Genomic DNA, 14,825 nt, shown 5'->3' with positions numbered 1-14,825 from the left:
TGGATGAACTCAGAGCCTTCTCACTTTTGTCTTCTAGGCTTCTGTACAGAAGTACATTGTGAAGAATTATTTCTACTATTACCTATTCAGATTCTCAGCCGCTTTGGGTCAAGAGGTGTTCTACATCACCTTTCTTCCGTTCACTCACTGGAATATTGATCCTTATTTATCCAGAAGACTGGTCATCATATGGGTTGTAAGTATCCTTATTACCTTCTAACCACTGCTACTCCCACAACCGTGACCTGCTTTGGCATTCAAGGACATTGTGTATATGTTCTTTAAAAAAAAAAAAAATCGCTTAGAGTTGAATTTTCAGGTGGTTTACTTTGGAAAAGTAACAGGACAAATTAAAAAGCTATGAACACAACTTGTTTTGTTTGCAAACAGCAAGCAAACCCATGGTTCATGTACGTTGTCATACACCCCCGTTTGGGCGAATAAAACGGGAAGAGAGAGATGATGTGATGTGCAGAGAAGAAAGGACATTTCTGGGAGCCCTTGTAGGGGCAGGAAATGCAACCTCCCAAGAGGCCAATTTTAGTACAATTTGGCCCAAAACTGGAAACTAGAAGCTGTTAACTAATAATTGCAAGGGGTCTCAGGAGACCATCTAGTGCCCAGAACTAGGGGCCTGACATGTGGGCGGACTCTGTGAGTCACTACTTGAACATGGTGATGCTTAGCGACTAGTTCGTGAAGGGGAAGGAGTCTTAATGATCGATCGGTTGGAAGGTCAGGTGGTTTCACTGGAGGGAGGATCAGGGCAAGGTCACCAGCACGGCAGCTGTTTCCCCCAACTCAAGGTTCTGCACTGAAAACAGAGGTTCAGAAGCAGTTGGCTCTGTGAACGGAGTCTGGGTTCTTGTGTGGCTCTGCTCCGAGAAGCTGTGTGATCTTAAGCAAGTGACTGCACCACGCTGGGCTTTATTTTTCTCCTCTGTAGACCAAGTGAGAATGGCCTCGGTCAGAAGCCATAATCTCACATATCCTTTAAGGCAGGGAAAGGGAAGTGAAACAGTGATACCCCGAATGGGGAGAGTGGGGAGGGTGGTGTGGGTGGTGTGGGTGTCTGGGAGGGTCACCGTGCGGCCACGAGGGACACGGGGCAGCGGCCGCCCGTAGGGCCACCTGTGGCTGCCATGAGGCAAAAGGGGCTGGAGTTGCCAGATTTGTTTTTCATGGGAAGCCTCCCATTTTCTTAAATGTAGGCTTACATCTTTAAAACAATGTATGTCCGCTGAACAAAGAATCCTTGATGTCCACGCGTACGGGGCTTGGTTTGAAGCCTCTAGCCTAAGGAACCACTGAGGTCTCCAGGGCTATGGTTACGATTATTTGGCCCCAAATTCCTCCTGACTTTTTTTTTTCCCTCCCTTACACTCGAAAACACCAGCCACTGGTTCCTTTCCCCATCCCTGTCTCCCAACCAGCTGAGTCTGAAATCTAGCTCCTCTATGAGAATCTGATCTGAGAATCTGCAAAAGCATATATGCATCTTGCAAAAGGGGAACGTTAGCGGAACTGTGCATCTCTCTTTCTGCCTCTCCCTTCCCTACCTGCAGAGCAGTGCGACCCTGGGGCAACTGGGAGGCGGGGAGAGCCGATGGGGGCAGGGAGCATTCCCGAAATGCACGAAAGGTGCATGGTGCATTTATTTTCTGGATATGATTATCAGTGTTCCAACATTCATAGTGGTTGAGTGAAGCAAATGATGCAAAATCACTTCTAATAATTTTTCAAGTGTACTGGACTGATTGTACTCCGGGCCAGCTGCGTCCCCCACTGAGGGTAGACCACTTTTCCTGAGGGGCCGGGAGGATCTTGACACCTGATGGTAGTTAGGGGACTCTCTGATTGTCGTCTTGGTTATTTTTCACGGTGGAGACCTCATGGCCAAGTGCTCAAAGGATTTCCTGTGTGAGATAGAATTACCAGCCTTTTGTTGGACAGAGAGCTGATAAAATCTTTGCTCCTTTGAGGAGCAGGTTGTCCTGGGCTTTGGCGACCTGTCACTTGCTTTTAGAAATGGGTGCATGGTCACATGCAAGGCACCCGTGCTCGGGGTTCCATATCTGGGTGGTCAGCTGGGTCCTCAAGGCAGCGTGCGAGGTCCTAGCTCCTGGTGCGGACAGTGGAGCCCATCCCAGGAGAGATAGATGGAGACAGAGAGATGGAAGGGGAAGGGCAGAAACTGGGGGCAGGGGAGGAGGGAAAGGGGGTGGAGAGGGAGGAGAGGAGGGGGAGAGAGGCCCAGAGAGAGACCCAGAGAGGAGAAGAGGTCCAGAGAGAGACCAAGAGACAGAGAGGCCCAGAGACAGAGAGAGAGACCGAGAAAGACACAGAGAGAGAAACAGACAGAAGCCCTGAGAGAAACGCAGATTGAGAGAGATTGCAAGGTGGTAGGGGGAGCTCTGTGCTGGCTGCAGAGATAATAATGAGATGGTTTTGGCTCCAGTGGGGAAGGCCGGAAGGGAAGGGGAATCCCCACGGGGTGGGGGGGGGGGGGTTGGGAGGGAGGGAAGGGTGGAGCACAGTGAGGTGCTCCTGGATAATGAGCTTCCACCGAGGGGGCCTCTCCCGCATAGGGATATCCTAAATCAGGGGCCGGGTCTCAGGGAGCCTGGAGGAAGTGAAGTTAATTACCTAGGGGCGGAGCTTGGAGCCTCCTAGCTTTAAACATCTGATCTCGCCCCAAATCCTTTGGAAGGCAGCTGCGTTCAGGAGGGCCAAACCTGTTGTCAGATTTTTCCACTCGGTCGACAGTTGTCATTGGATGAAGTCTCAACAGGTTTTATTGCATTTAAAAATCATTTGTTATAGTGGGAGTGACTCATACTGTCAGAGGTAGCCTAGCAGGATGTGTGGTTAGATGACGTGCTTCCTTGTCACAATTATAACTGTGCCCCCCCCACACACACACATTGTACATCTTTTATTGCTTTTATTGGCATCCGTGTTTATTATCTTATTTGATTTCACAACAGTGGGTTAGTATCAGTTGCATCATTTTATAGGCTGGGATAATAATACTTCCGATAACAATTAGCCCGAGCCTATGCTGAACCCTCAGCGTATGTGGCCACTCACTGGGATATTGCTTTACATATTTTTATCTCATTCAATCCTGCCGGCGATCCTGAGACGTGGTTACTGCCAGCCCATTTTACAGATCTGGAACTGATGTCTAGAGAGGTTAAATTGCTCACCCAGGATCGCGTGGGGTTAAGTGGGTTTGATCCAGGCTCCCAGGGCCGCCTCCTGTGCTGGAGGCAGACACTGCTGTCGCTTCTTAGAACACGCTCCTTTTTTTTTTTTTTTTTTTTTTTTTTTTTTTAAGAAATGTTAAAGCTGAGGCCTTAAGCATGAAAACGCCTTGCCCAAAGTTACCTTCGATTGCACATTTGCTAGGATTGTGCTTCAAGTGTGCCCATATGGCATTTACTAACTATATTCTATTTAAGTGTCTTTGATATAACTTTGTTGACAAGCGAAAGATCTTTTATCCCAGAAAATGTAGACAAGCCTTTGCAGTTAGCCGAAAAAATGTCAATCCCGTCATCCTTTCCCTCTTCTAGTCACTTCTCAGGGTTTTTGACCTGGCGTTGGATTTCACTGAACAGAGAAGCCTGTGAATGGATTAGCTAAGATGTGCTAGATCGTGCTTTGCAAAGAGTCACCATCCAGAGTGATCATTCTGTCTCTTGACTTCCCTTTTGGTGTGGGGCAGGCCCATCAAAAAATAAAAACTTTACAATAGTATTACAGGGGCGCCTGGGCGGCTCAGTCTGTTAGGTGTCTGACTTCGGCTCAGGTCATGATCTCACAGTTCATGAGTTCGAGCCCCGCGTCGGGCTCTGTGCTGACGGCTCGGAGCCTGGAGCCTGCTTCGGAGTCTGTGTCTCCCTCTCTCTGCGCCCCCCCCCCCCACTCATGCTCTGTCTCTCTGTCTCTCAAAAATAAGTAAACATTAAAAAAAAATAGTATTGCTGCATCTTAAAAAGGTTGGAAGCCGTGATACGGCATGGTGGTCGGCTTTGTAACAGGAGGCAAAATTTCACTTCTTTGCAAAAGCAAGTTTTTCTCCATTTAGTGAATAGCATTGCAAATATTGTTACCACAGTTGATCCTTGGAAAGCTTTTTTTTTTTCTCGTTCTTAGGATATTTTACTTACTTATATATCTCTTTTCACAGCTATTTCATGGCAATTCAGAATGAGCTGCAAGAAAAAAATGGGAAAAGCAAAGTTAGGGGGAAATACAAATAGAATAGGAGATTAAGGCCTCGTCTGAAGTTCAATGTAGCCTGTTGCTTCAAAGTTGAGCCACAGATTGGCCTTTGAACTTTGTCGTGACCAAACCAAAATGAAATGAAATTACATCCACTAGGAAATAATCAGCTTATTCCTAAGGGAGCAAATCTTTTCCTGACACATAGAATCATTAAGCTTAGGGATGCCTGTGGCTAAATTATTTTCCTAGAAATATTGTTTTGTATCAGTACCCCCTAACACCTGTGTGAGTACCCATTTTGACTCTTCCTCATAAACTTTGTGTGTTCTCACTTTTTCACCGATGAAAAATGGCCTCTCATTTAGTTTTCATATATTTTTAGTGAAGATAAAAGCATTTTTCAAATTTCCGTCGGCCATTTGTATGAACTCTTCTGTGACTTCTTAGGGTGCCTCTTGAGTATTTTTTAAGTGGGCTTTGATTTTTTTGATTTTTTTTTCCCACCAGTTATAAAATGATACTGAACCATTGATTTTCCATGAATCAGAGGCAGTGTGTCTTTATAAGATTTTTAGAAGTTTGGGACTTTGAGAAATGATGTTGAACTCTATGGTATCGTTAACAGTGACTTAAGAAAGTCCTTTAAAATTGAATTTCCGTGCTTTTGTGCTGGGTGTGCAGTTGGGGCACAGACTTTAGCACTCCCTCTTGTCTTACCCTTCGTGACCACCCTGTGGCCCCTTTCAGGTATTTGAACTTGAGATTCCGATTTTCAGGCACCTAATCTTTCTGGCCTATGGTTTCTCTGGCCATAAACAGCTTACTCTTTGGGCAACCAGTCCCTAGAAAACCTGGCTATGCTGCCTGAATCCAATAAAGTGAAAATTTGTCTTGAGTTCTTCCTTGTGTTTTTTTTTCTCACCGGTAAACATTTGCCTTTTCTGCCTAACGTCAAAAGATCGCATCTGAAAGATTCTTACCTAACCGTGATTTTTTTTTTTAATTTAGTTATTTAGGTAGAAAGAGCACATGCGCAAGTGGGGAGAGGGGCAGAGAGAGAATCCCAAGCAGGCTCCCTGCTGTCAGAGCAGAGCCCAACGTGGGGCTCGATCCCAGGAACTGTGAGATCATGACCTGAGCTGAAATCAAGGGTCGGATGCTTAACCAGTTGAGCTGCCCCAGCATCCCAAAGTGTGATTATTTTAAAGTTTTTGTTATCATATCCAAACCGTTCTTACAGCTTTTCTGGTTGTTGCTTCTGAGTGTTGTCAGGCACAGTTAATCCCTCTTCTAATAATTCATGGCTTTTGTTTTTTGGGCTGGGGATAGACGGTTAATTGGGGCACAGAGCCATGGGCCAGGTTGGAACATCAAGGCTTGGGTGTCATCCAAGCAGTGATACCTGCTCAAGGCACCTCATGATTCTGGCCTGTAGCATCCCAGCTCTAACAAGAAAGGACTCGGCTAGAAGATCCCTAGAGGCTTGAAATGTGGTCACGAGTCTTCTTTGTATGTTCCCTGTATGACACTTAGAAGAGGTTCGTCTGTGGCATGGAGTCAGAAAGAAAGGAACCAAAGTTGGGCCAGATTACATTAAAACACACACACACACACACAAAAGGCACGCCCTCTCTTTTGCAGACTGAATGCTAATGTGCCTTTACTAATTTCGCCTTGTGTGGTGAATCCCCTCAATATTAGACAGTACAACTGAAATCCATATCCAATCCACTGCTAAATAATTGATAGATTGCCTGCCATTTGTGTTCAACGTGACTGAAGAAACACTTTAAAGGAAAATGCTTAATTGCCTGGTGACTATAATTGCCAGGCCCTTCTGTTCCTACTCTCCCAAGTCCGATGAACTCACGTTGGGGAGTTCAAGTTTAAAATGATGGATTACCCCTGGCTTACATTCTGATTGTTGAAATCTAACTAGCTGATATCTACAGTACACAGCAGACCCCAAATTTACACTTAAACTGTGCCTGTGACCTAGACAGTGTCCAATGGCTGTAGAATCTAGAGTATTATTTTATAAAACTGACCCGTAAATTGGCTAAGAGGCAAACTTCGTGATAAGCTACCTGTCAGAATGGGGTGCTGTCTCTGGATGTGGGCAGGCGGCTGTCTGGCTGTCCCACAGGGGAGTCAGAAGGAGAAGGGAAAAGCCTTCCCAGTCCCTGTAATTTACCCCCCTAGTCTGGGGTCAATTTTAGTGCCACAAGATGACTTTAAATGTGATTAGCTCCTAATCCTCTGTTTAAACTACTACCACGATTCACTTCAAAAGACTGCCCTGCTCCTTAAATTGGTTCTTGCCCGAGATTAATGAGTCTTGAAAAGTATCCAACACTGGCCAGATTGTAACCCTCGCTCACTTGCACTGAATGAAGTGGAATTAGGCGGCGGAGTTTGTGCCCCCGATTCTCTGAAGTAGAATCTTGTAATTGAGTCTTAGTTAAATATTAAGTAAATGTCTCTAGGGGGTTGTTATGCAAACTGTACTGGTTTCGTTTTGAAAGACAAGAAGGATATATTTTGGTTTTAGTCTGGGCTCAAAAAAAAAAAAAAAAAAAAAGCCTTAAACTGGACTCCTAGGGTCGAAAGGATAGACTTCAGCCTCTCCCATGTGTCACCACCATTACCTGAAAGATGGTCCTCCCCTTCCCTTGTATGATGATGACTGGAAAATGTGCCCACGACCCTATCTGTCCGGCCACCCCACCCCCAGTACTGTCCCTGCTCCCAGCCCTCCCTAAAGGCAGCAGTGCTGGGTTTGGGTTTGGTTTGTTTTTGTTTGTGTCTTTGTTTAAGTTTATTGAGAGAGAGAGAGAGAGAGAGAGAGAAAATGAGCAGGGGAGGGGAAGGGAGAGAGAGAGAATCCCAAACAGGCTTCCGCCCTGGAGCCTGACTCAGGGCTCAAACCCCCAACCCTTGAGATCACGAACTGAGCCGAAACCAATTCAGATGCTTGACCGACTGAGCCACCCAGGCGCCCCAGGTTTGCTTTGGTTTTGCTTGAGCAGAATTGTATCCTCCCAAAGAGCAGCCGCCACTCCCAAGTATGGCTTCTAAATGCATCACTTAACTCCTCATGGTTGTGCAATTGGTTTACAGCTTTGCGAGCTACGAAGTTGTTTGAAAGCCCAGGGGCCTGCAGGGGGGACACCTTTATGGAGCTTCTAAAATGATGCAAAATGTTAAAGATTTCATAGAGTTTGGGGTGCAGTCAGTCCTTGTCTTCTGCCTTTGGGTTTATGGTAGCCTTTTAAGTCTCATGGTAAAAAAAAAAACAAAAAACAGGTAACATTTGTGAAGTCCTATCCAGACCAGGAAACAAGCAGCAGCCAGGCAGGGAGGAGGGTAAGGCATTCAGTTTCTCTGAATCCACTGTGGGGGATGGCGGCTGTGGTGGCCCACTGTCCCCCACTGTCCGCAGCCATCGGACAGACAGGGGGAGGGCAGTGGGGGGGTTGGGAGGGGCTGGGGCGCTCAGTCCCTGTGGGTCTTTACAAACCACCCTTCTGGACTGGACTTTGTCCCAGATTCCCTCCCATTCACTTGTAAAACAAAAGACAATGAGGTAATCAATAGACCATGGGGGTGGGGGAGAGAGGGGGTCTTTTAGATAAAATTTTCAAATAATATCTTCACAAGTCTAGTATTTTTTTCCTACCAATCGATTCCATTTGCAAAGCTGCATGCTTGAATGGGTCTGCTTTACTAAGCCTCCCTTCCATGCCAAATGCTTTACATTCGAGAACCCCATTTCACAGGGGGCAAAAGTGAGGCCCAAGCGTTAAGGGACTTATCACAGGGGACAGCAACCAGCGAGTAGCATAGGGAGTGATCACACCTGATTCTGTCGCCCAGCGCCCATGGGTCCTTCTCATCTAGCTTAAAATGGCTGCACTTTACCCCCACCCCCCACCCCCCCCCCCCCCCGCCAACTAATTCCTCAGAAATGTGCGTGGCCTGTGAAGTTGGAATGTTTCATTCCAACTCATTGGAATGAGTTGTCTCATTCCAATTCTCATTCTTGTTGTGCAAGAGCCCTCTATGCACAACAGCTACCTCATGGATTTCCCAAACATTTGTCCCTCACTTCTCTGTGCTGTGGTCCCTGTGAGTAACCCTCACTCGTCAAGCTGTGTGCCCCAGACTTGTTACACGTGCCCGGGGGGCAGGAGCCTGGGACGGTGGAGAAGGGCTTTGGTACCTTTGTCTCAGGGCTGGATGCCTGAAGATGGCCGCCTGCTAACCCTGCCATGCCTAGGCCCGTGCTCCACTCCACCTCCTTCTATTTGGCAAAGCAGCCTAGTAGAAAAGGACGAGCGAGCGAGGAAAAGAGTAGGCCTTTGTGTCATTAGGAGGTGGGGATTTGACCTGAAGGGGACTGTCCTTGCCTGAGGAGATGGAACCTCCCCGGGAAGGCATTTTTCTAGTCTCTGGGCCTTTGCTTCCCAGGCTTCTGGTCACTGGGAGCCTACCTCCGCCCTGCATCCCGGCCCACCCGGCCCTGCCACAGGAGGACGAAGAACCTGACTTCCTCAGTAGGTCTCTTGTAGCTTTTGAGGATCCGGAAGTGTCCCCTGAGCTGCGAATGGAGAAGGAAAGGCCTTGAGCAGTTAAGTGCTCTGCCAGTTCACAGCTCGAGAGGTCCTTTATTTAGGCCTCTGGAATTTTCTGGAAGCTTGAGAACTAGACAAACCCAGTCTTACTAACCAAATGGCTGTCATCTGTCCTCCTCCCTGTCCTTTTACCAGGGCAGCACAGGGGTGGGGGAGGGGTGGCTTCCCCAGAGAAGCCTTTTGTGGCCTCTTCTCCCCAGGGCAGACATCAGGGGAGGCCTCTTTAGTCAGAGGCCCCGCTGCCACCAACACTAGTCAAGCCTTTTGCTCTGGTGGCCTCACTGGGCACGCACGGTAGCCGGGAGGCACTAGGCCTGCTTGGAGTTGGGCCTCGGTCATCTAAGGGTTAATCTGGGAAACTGAGGCTTGCTGGCTCGACCGACTCCCGGGGTACCAGCCCCCGTGTCCAGTCCACCTGCTGGTGTCTGAGCCCCAGCTCCAGCACTGCCCTTGCCGGGCTGGGTCCAGCTCACGTGCTCTTACTTCCTCTGTGAGGCCAGTGAATACACCACTTTCAAGGAGCCACAGTGTGACTGCTTAAGAGCAAACAACATCCTAGAATTCAAAAGTGCAAGGCCACGTGTGGCTACGCGGGCACAGCCTGAGGATTCTTCAGGTGAGCGTGGCCTCTGTGCCAGCTTTCAAGACCATGATAACTGTAAGTGCAGCCATAGCCATCATTTATGGAGTCCTGACTCCTAGACAGGAAGCAGTGGACTTTACAAACATCACTGAGTGAAGTATAGGCGCTATTATTATTCTCATCTCAAGGGCAAGGAAGCAGCTTGAGAAGGTCAGCCAAGCTGACGAAGGCAATAGGAAACACAGGATTTCAACCTAGGACTGTCTGATCCCAGAATCCTGGCCATGAACCACCGTTCATGAATTACGTTCAATGCACTCCTGCTTTTTTGCATCTTAAATGTGCTCGATTAATTTTATTTTTCACTTGGTAAGTAGTGAACCACATTAATACAAAAACCAAGAAAATAAGAAAAAGTTCCCTAAATTCTACCTCATTTATTGATTTGAGGGTAGTTCGCCTTTTCCATCTATTTCCTGGCCTGTCTACACAACATTGGATCACCATGTATTGTTTTTATGCTGCCTTGTGATAAATGGTGTGGTAGGAGATTAAACAGGACTCCCAAGTTCATGCGTGAATGCGTAAGAAAAAGAGGGAAGTAGGGTCAAGATGACTCATGAAACTTTTAGCCTAAAAGGAATAACTGAATCAAAGAATCGAAGAACCAAAGTGTTTGGGGCGCGTCGGTCACTCAGTTGGTTAAGCATCCAACTTTGGCTCAGGTCATGATATTGCAGTTTGTGGGTTCGAGACCCACATCGGGCTCTGTGCTCACAGCTCAGAGCCCGGAGCCTGCTTCTGATTCTGTGTCTCCCTCTCTCTCTGCCCTTCCCTTGCTCAGGCTCTGTCTCTCTCTCTCTCTCTCTCTCTCAAAAATAAACATTTAAAAAAAAGGGGGGAAGGGAACCTAAAGAGTTAGGAGACTTGAATTTTAATTCAAGTCTACTTTGTTCCCTCTCTATTTAACACAGTGTATGTTTCAGTGGTAGGAGTGGAAGCCTTCCTAGGGGGCATGGCAAGGCCAGAATGGACTCAGAGATGTGCAACCAATCATAGTCCGAGCTTACTAATAACTACCCAAATGACATTTCTTTTGGGTTCTCAGTTTGACCATCTATGAAATATGGAGTTGAACCAATTGACCATAGGGCCCGTCTTATTTTAAGAGTTTTACAACTATACAAATATTGATGGTGATGTCTTTGAGGATATGCAGTCTTTAATCATATGTTCTGACTTCAACAATGCATCTGGCCCTATAAAATTTCCCTGGAATGACCCAACCCCCCGCCCCCCCCGCCCCCCGCCCCATACCTTGACTGGGTTGGCTCATGTCACTTTTTCTTGGTGTCCACCCTAAAGAGCAACAGTGGTTCCCTGTGAAAAGTGTCCTTAAGGAGATAGTCGGACCCTTCCCAAGTCTGAGTTGCTAGGAATCATTTGGCCTTGCAAATTCAAGCCAGGGGGGCAGATGGAAGCACTGAGGATTCAGCACTCCTCCTAGTTCGGGCCCAAGTGCAATGGCAAACATCAAGCCCACGAGTCTTCCTCTGAGCTTCCGTGTGTGTGTGTGTGTGTGTGTGTGTGTGTGTGTGTGTGTACACATATAAATTCATTGTACTGCATATGCTCAGATTTAACTAGAAAAAGATGTTCGTTTTTTGTTTCTTTCAAAATTAAATTTCTTCTGGCATTCACAGGCACTGAAATCAGAAGGGAAAAATGTTTTGTTCAACTTGAAAATGTTTTTCAAATACATAGCAGTTTGACTTTAGAGGCTGGGAAATGACATCCTGGAGGTTTTTCCAAAAACTAACTTGGAAATTAACAAGTTATGAGAAGCAGTAAACTCGCTTCTTTTTAAACGAACACTGCTACACAAATAAAAGCTAAATGAGGGAAATAAGGGAGCTGATTTCTTTTATGAGGCCATAACAGAAGGTTCAGTCAAAGGAGAAAATGAAACTCTGCGTTTAATACGAACACTACAATTGATTACACACCGGTATCTGGGTTGCCGGTGGGAAGTGAGCCCAGCCCAGCCTGACCACGCCCCCATCAGGGCTTCTTAAATGACGGCTTCCTGAAATAAATCAAGGTTGAGCAATTTTCAGTGTTTGTCTACATAATTGGGGAAAACATTTAGCTAGAAAGAATGGACACAAGGGGACAGACGGAAAGTCTCCATTTTTCTCTAGCCAACAAGGATCACAGTGTGGATGTTTAATTAGAATTCATTAAAAAAAAAAAAAAAAGATGGGGCTCATTCACTTGGGTAAGCATTCCAAAGAAGCTAAATGTTCTTTGAGGCTCTTGCCTAGTGGGGGCTGGATTCAGAAATGAAAACCTAAATTTGTACTGTAGAAAGCAACGTAGAAGACTGGATTTTATGCTTAAAAAAAAAAAATACTAATCTACAAAGAATGTTTGACTATTTTCCCTGGGGACAATTAAAAGGGTATGTTTAACACTGAATGGACTAAATAAAACTGTCAAAAGTCTGAGTTTCGGAAAACCAGGTGCTTGTCTTTATTTAAAACCATCTCAGTAACCTCAAAGGGTGTTTAAGGTGTGCTAATCTGTTATCTAGCTCTCCTATGGATATTTTGTATAATTTTATACCTTCATAAAGAATAGTTTGAGGAAAATCTATAAAAGAGTGTAAAACCACCTAGAGCCTTTTTAGGGTGTCACCTTTAAGGTTAAAATATGAAGAGCCATTCACGAGACGGATCCTCGTTCAGAAAATATCCTTGGAAAACGGCACAGAAATCTTGGTGATTGAGATTATCCTGGAAAAGCCAAGGTGAACGGATACCCAAATCAAAACCCAATGGCAAATACTCTTTGGGTGACACTTTGGACATTTCCCAGCCTTGGCGACGCGAGACACTGAGGTCATGTGCATTTAAACACCAGACGTTGATACGAAGTGGAAGACGAGAATGGTAATGTTTTGAAGGCCTCTCTGAAAGCATCTGAATCTTGTGTTCTTGTAGACATATCAGGCCGAAGTCTCTACCTGTAGTTTTTGGTTTGGGGATCTTGTAACCTTAAACACAATGCGTTAGTTATTGCTACCAACACCTCGTTCATAAACTACTCCGAGGTGCGCCCCTGCAGAGCCTGGGGGGAAGAAAGTAAAAGATGATGAAAATGTGCACGCCTCTGAAGAACCATGAGATAGACGGTTCTCCAGTGTAATTGGTCTCATGGCCAGCATTTCACAGCTGCCATGAAAACAGCTGGACGTAAGCAGACACGGAAACATTTCTGTGTCTAAAACATGATGGCAGATGGGGGTGGGTGTGGACCCTGCTTAAGGTTCTCTTTCCCTCTGCTCCTCCTCTGCTCGCGCGCGCTCTCTAAAAGAAATAGATAAAAATTAAAAATAAACATAAAAAATAAAATATGTCAGAAGCATGTTAGGTTCCACACATAAGTTCCATGAGTCCTTCATGGTTTCTAAAAATAATATGAAAAATAAAGAAGCCTGCAACTCCACAGGTGGCATAGCACATCCGGATAGAATTCCTTTTCCCCCACCCCGGAAAATGTATTCCTATCTTAATCTAACATCATTTTGGTAAGATATTTAATACCTGTATTTGCTATGACAAACTAAGGATGTGACGTTACTAATCCTTCTCAATCCGGCTGCTTGCTTAGGCCGTCATACTGTGTCCAGCCTAAAATAAAGGGCCTCTAGGGAGGAGAGGGAGAGTCTTTGGAATGTGCCTGGCGGGTTAGGCTGTAGGTGGTCGACGTAGAATATTTGTGGATGGGCAAATGCAGCCCTTTAGGAAAGTTCCAAGAAGAACAGTCATATAATGAGTCACTATAACGTATACTGGATAAACGTAAGCAGGCTTTAGATTTACAGACATTTAAATGTTTGGTAAAGACTGGGCCATTTTTTTTTTCTTTTAAAGGAAAGTTTGCACCTGTTTGCACAGTGACCCGAATTCTGAGTTCGCCTATTCTTCGGCTTGCCCTTAACCTAAGATGGTGGTTTGAGGGCCTTGAAGCATTTTGGCAATGTCAGAGCTGATCTCGTGGTACTTTCACCAAAGCACTTTCTCCTACAAATCAAAACCTGGTTAGATAAAGTGCCCAAGTTCTTATTCCCTTTCTTTGACTTCTAAGCCAAGAGTATGGCCAGACTCAACCTTCCAATTCCCATTTTTGTCTTGTAGATTCTTTGAACTCTGTCTCCCCTGGCCAATCTGCACAATACCTGGCTTGACCAAGCTTGAAACTTCTCTCCATCCCAGGCCCTTGAGCTTTGACCCATATTTACCCCAAACAACCCCCCCCCCCAAAGGGCCCTCCTGAGAATAAACTGAGCTCAGGGTCAACATCTCTGATCCACTGTCCTCTCCACCTCCCCATACCCAGGGAACATTTTCATTCCTCCCTATTACAGAAAAGCCCTTCTCTGGCTAGTTTTAGAACACTTGCAGAACTCTGAATCAGAGGGGTTACCCTATTGCTAGAGGCCTTTCCCCTCTTGCAAATAATTCTTTCAAATAAAGCCTATCCTTTCCTATATCCAGATTTGGGATTTGTTTGATAGAGACAATAGAGAATTCCACCCTAGAATACCTTTATGTGACTACCCTATCATTCCCTTTCAAATATCATTTTGTGGCAAACTTTAGTTTGTGTTTACTCCCCCTTATGAAACATACAATCTTCTGTATCGCAGAAGACCTTCCAAGGAAGGCATTTGAATTTTTCTTTTAACCAAGACAACAAATAAATAACAAGAACAACAACAACAAAAAATGAGGAGGGGGAGTCATTTTGTTTAAGGGTTAGTATTTAGCCTACACTTGGGACTAGATGAGGAAACCAGGTAGAGATCTAAAGACTGCTGCTGGAACACGAAGTGGGTCCCTGACTTTATTTTTATAGCGTCAAATCACAAGCATTAGATATAACTGATGAGGTTATAATAGAGACAGTTGACTCTTGAACAACATGGGTTTGAACCATGCACGTTCACTTATTTGTGGATTTTTTTTTTTTTTGATAAATACAGCACAACACTGTAAATGTATTTTCTCTTAGGATTTTCGTAGTGTTATCTTTTCTCTAGCTCAACTTAAAGGTAAGGATACATTATATAATACACATAACGTACCAAATATGTGTTACTTGACTGTTTATGTTATCGGTAAGGGTTGTAGTCAACAGTGGGCTCTTAGTAGTTAAGTTTAGGGGCAGTTCAAAGTTACCCATGAGGGACACCTTGCTGGCTCCATCAGTAAAGCATGTGACTCTTGATCTCAGGGTCGCGAGTTTGAGCCCCACGTGAGTTAAGAGTTTACTTAAAAAAAAAATTTTTTTTTTAAGTTGCACATTTTCCA

General features: G+C 45.4%; 1 protein-coding gene across 1 annotated transcript in view; it reads left to right on the top strand.

Annotated features, from left to right (window-relative positions):
* The window catches only part of SGPP2 (sphingosine-1-phosphate phosphatase 2), a 108,439-nt gene that overhangs the window by 45,867 nt on the left and 47,747 nt on the right, over positions 1 to 14,825 (top strand). The window contains exon 2 of the mRNA XM_047083032.1: positions 38 to 196. Within this exon, the coding sequence (XP_046938988.1) occupies positions 38 to 196 (159 nt within the window). The remainder of the gene's footprint in view (positions 1 to 37; positions 197 to 14,825) is intronic.

Source organism: Lynx rufus, unplaced genomic scaffold (genome assembly GCF_022079265.1).
Source record: "Lynx rufus isolate CCGP_SWC_20201006 ecotype Redwood Valley unplaced genomic scaffold, mLynRuf1.p SCAF_2, whole genome shotgun sequence".
Taxonomy (NCBI): domain Eukaryota; kingdom Metazoa; phylum Chordata; class Mammalia; order Carnivora; family Felidae; genus Lynx; species Lynx rufus.
The sequence above is the reverse complement of the archived record's forward strand: the minus strand, read 5'-3'. Positions and strand labels throughout refer to the sequence as shown.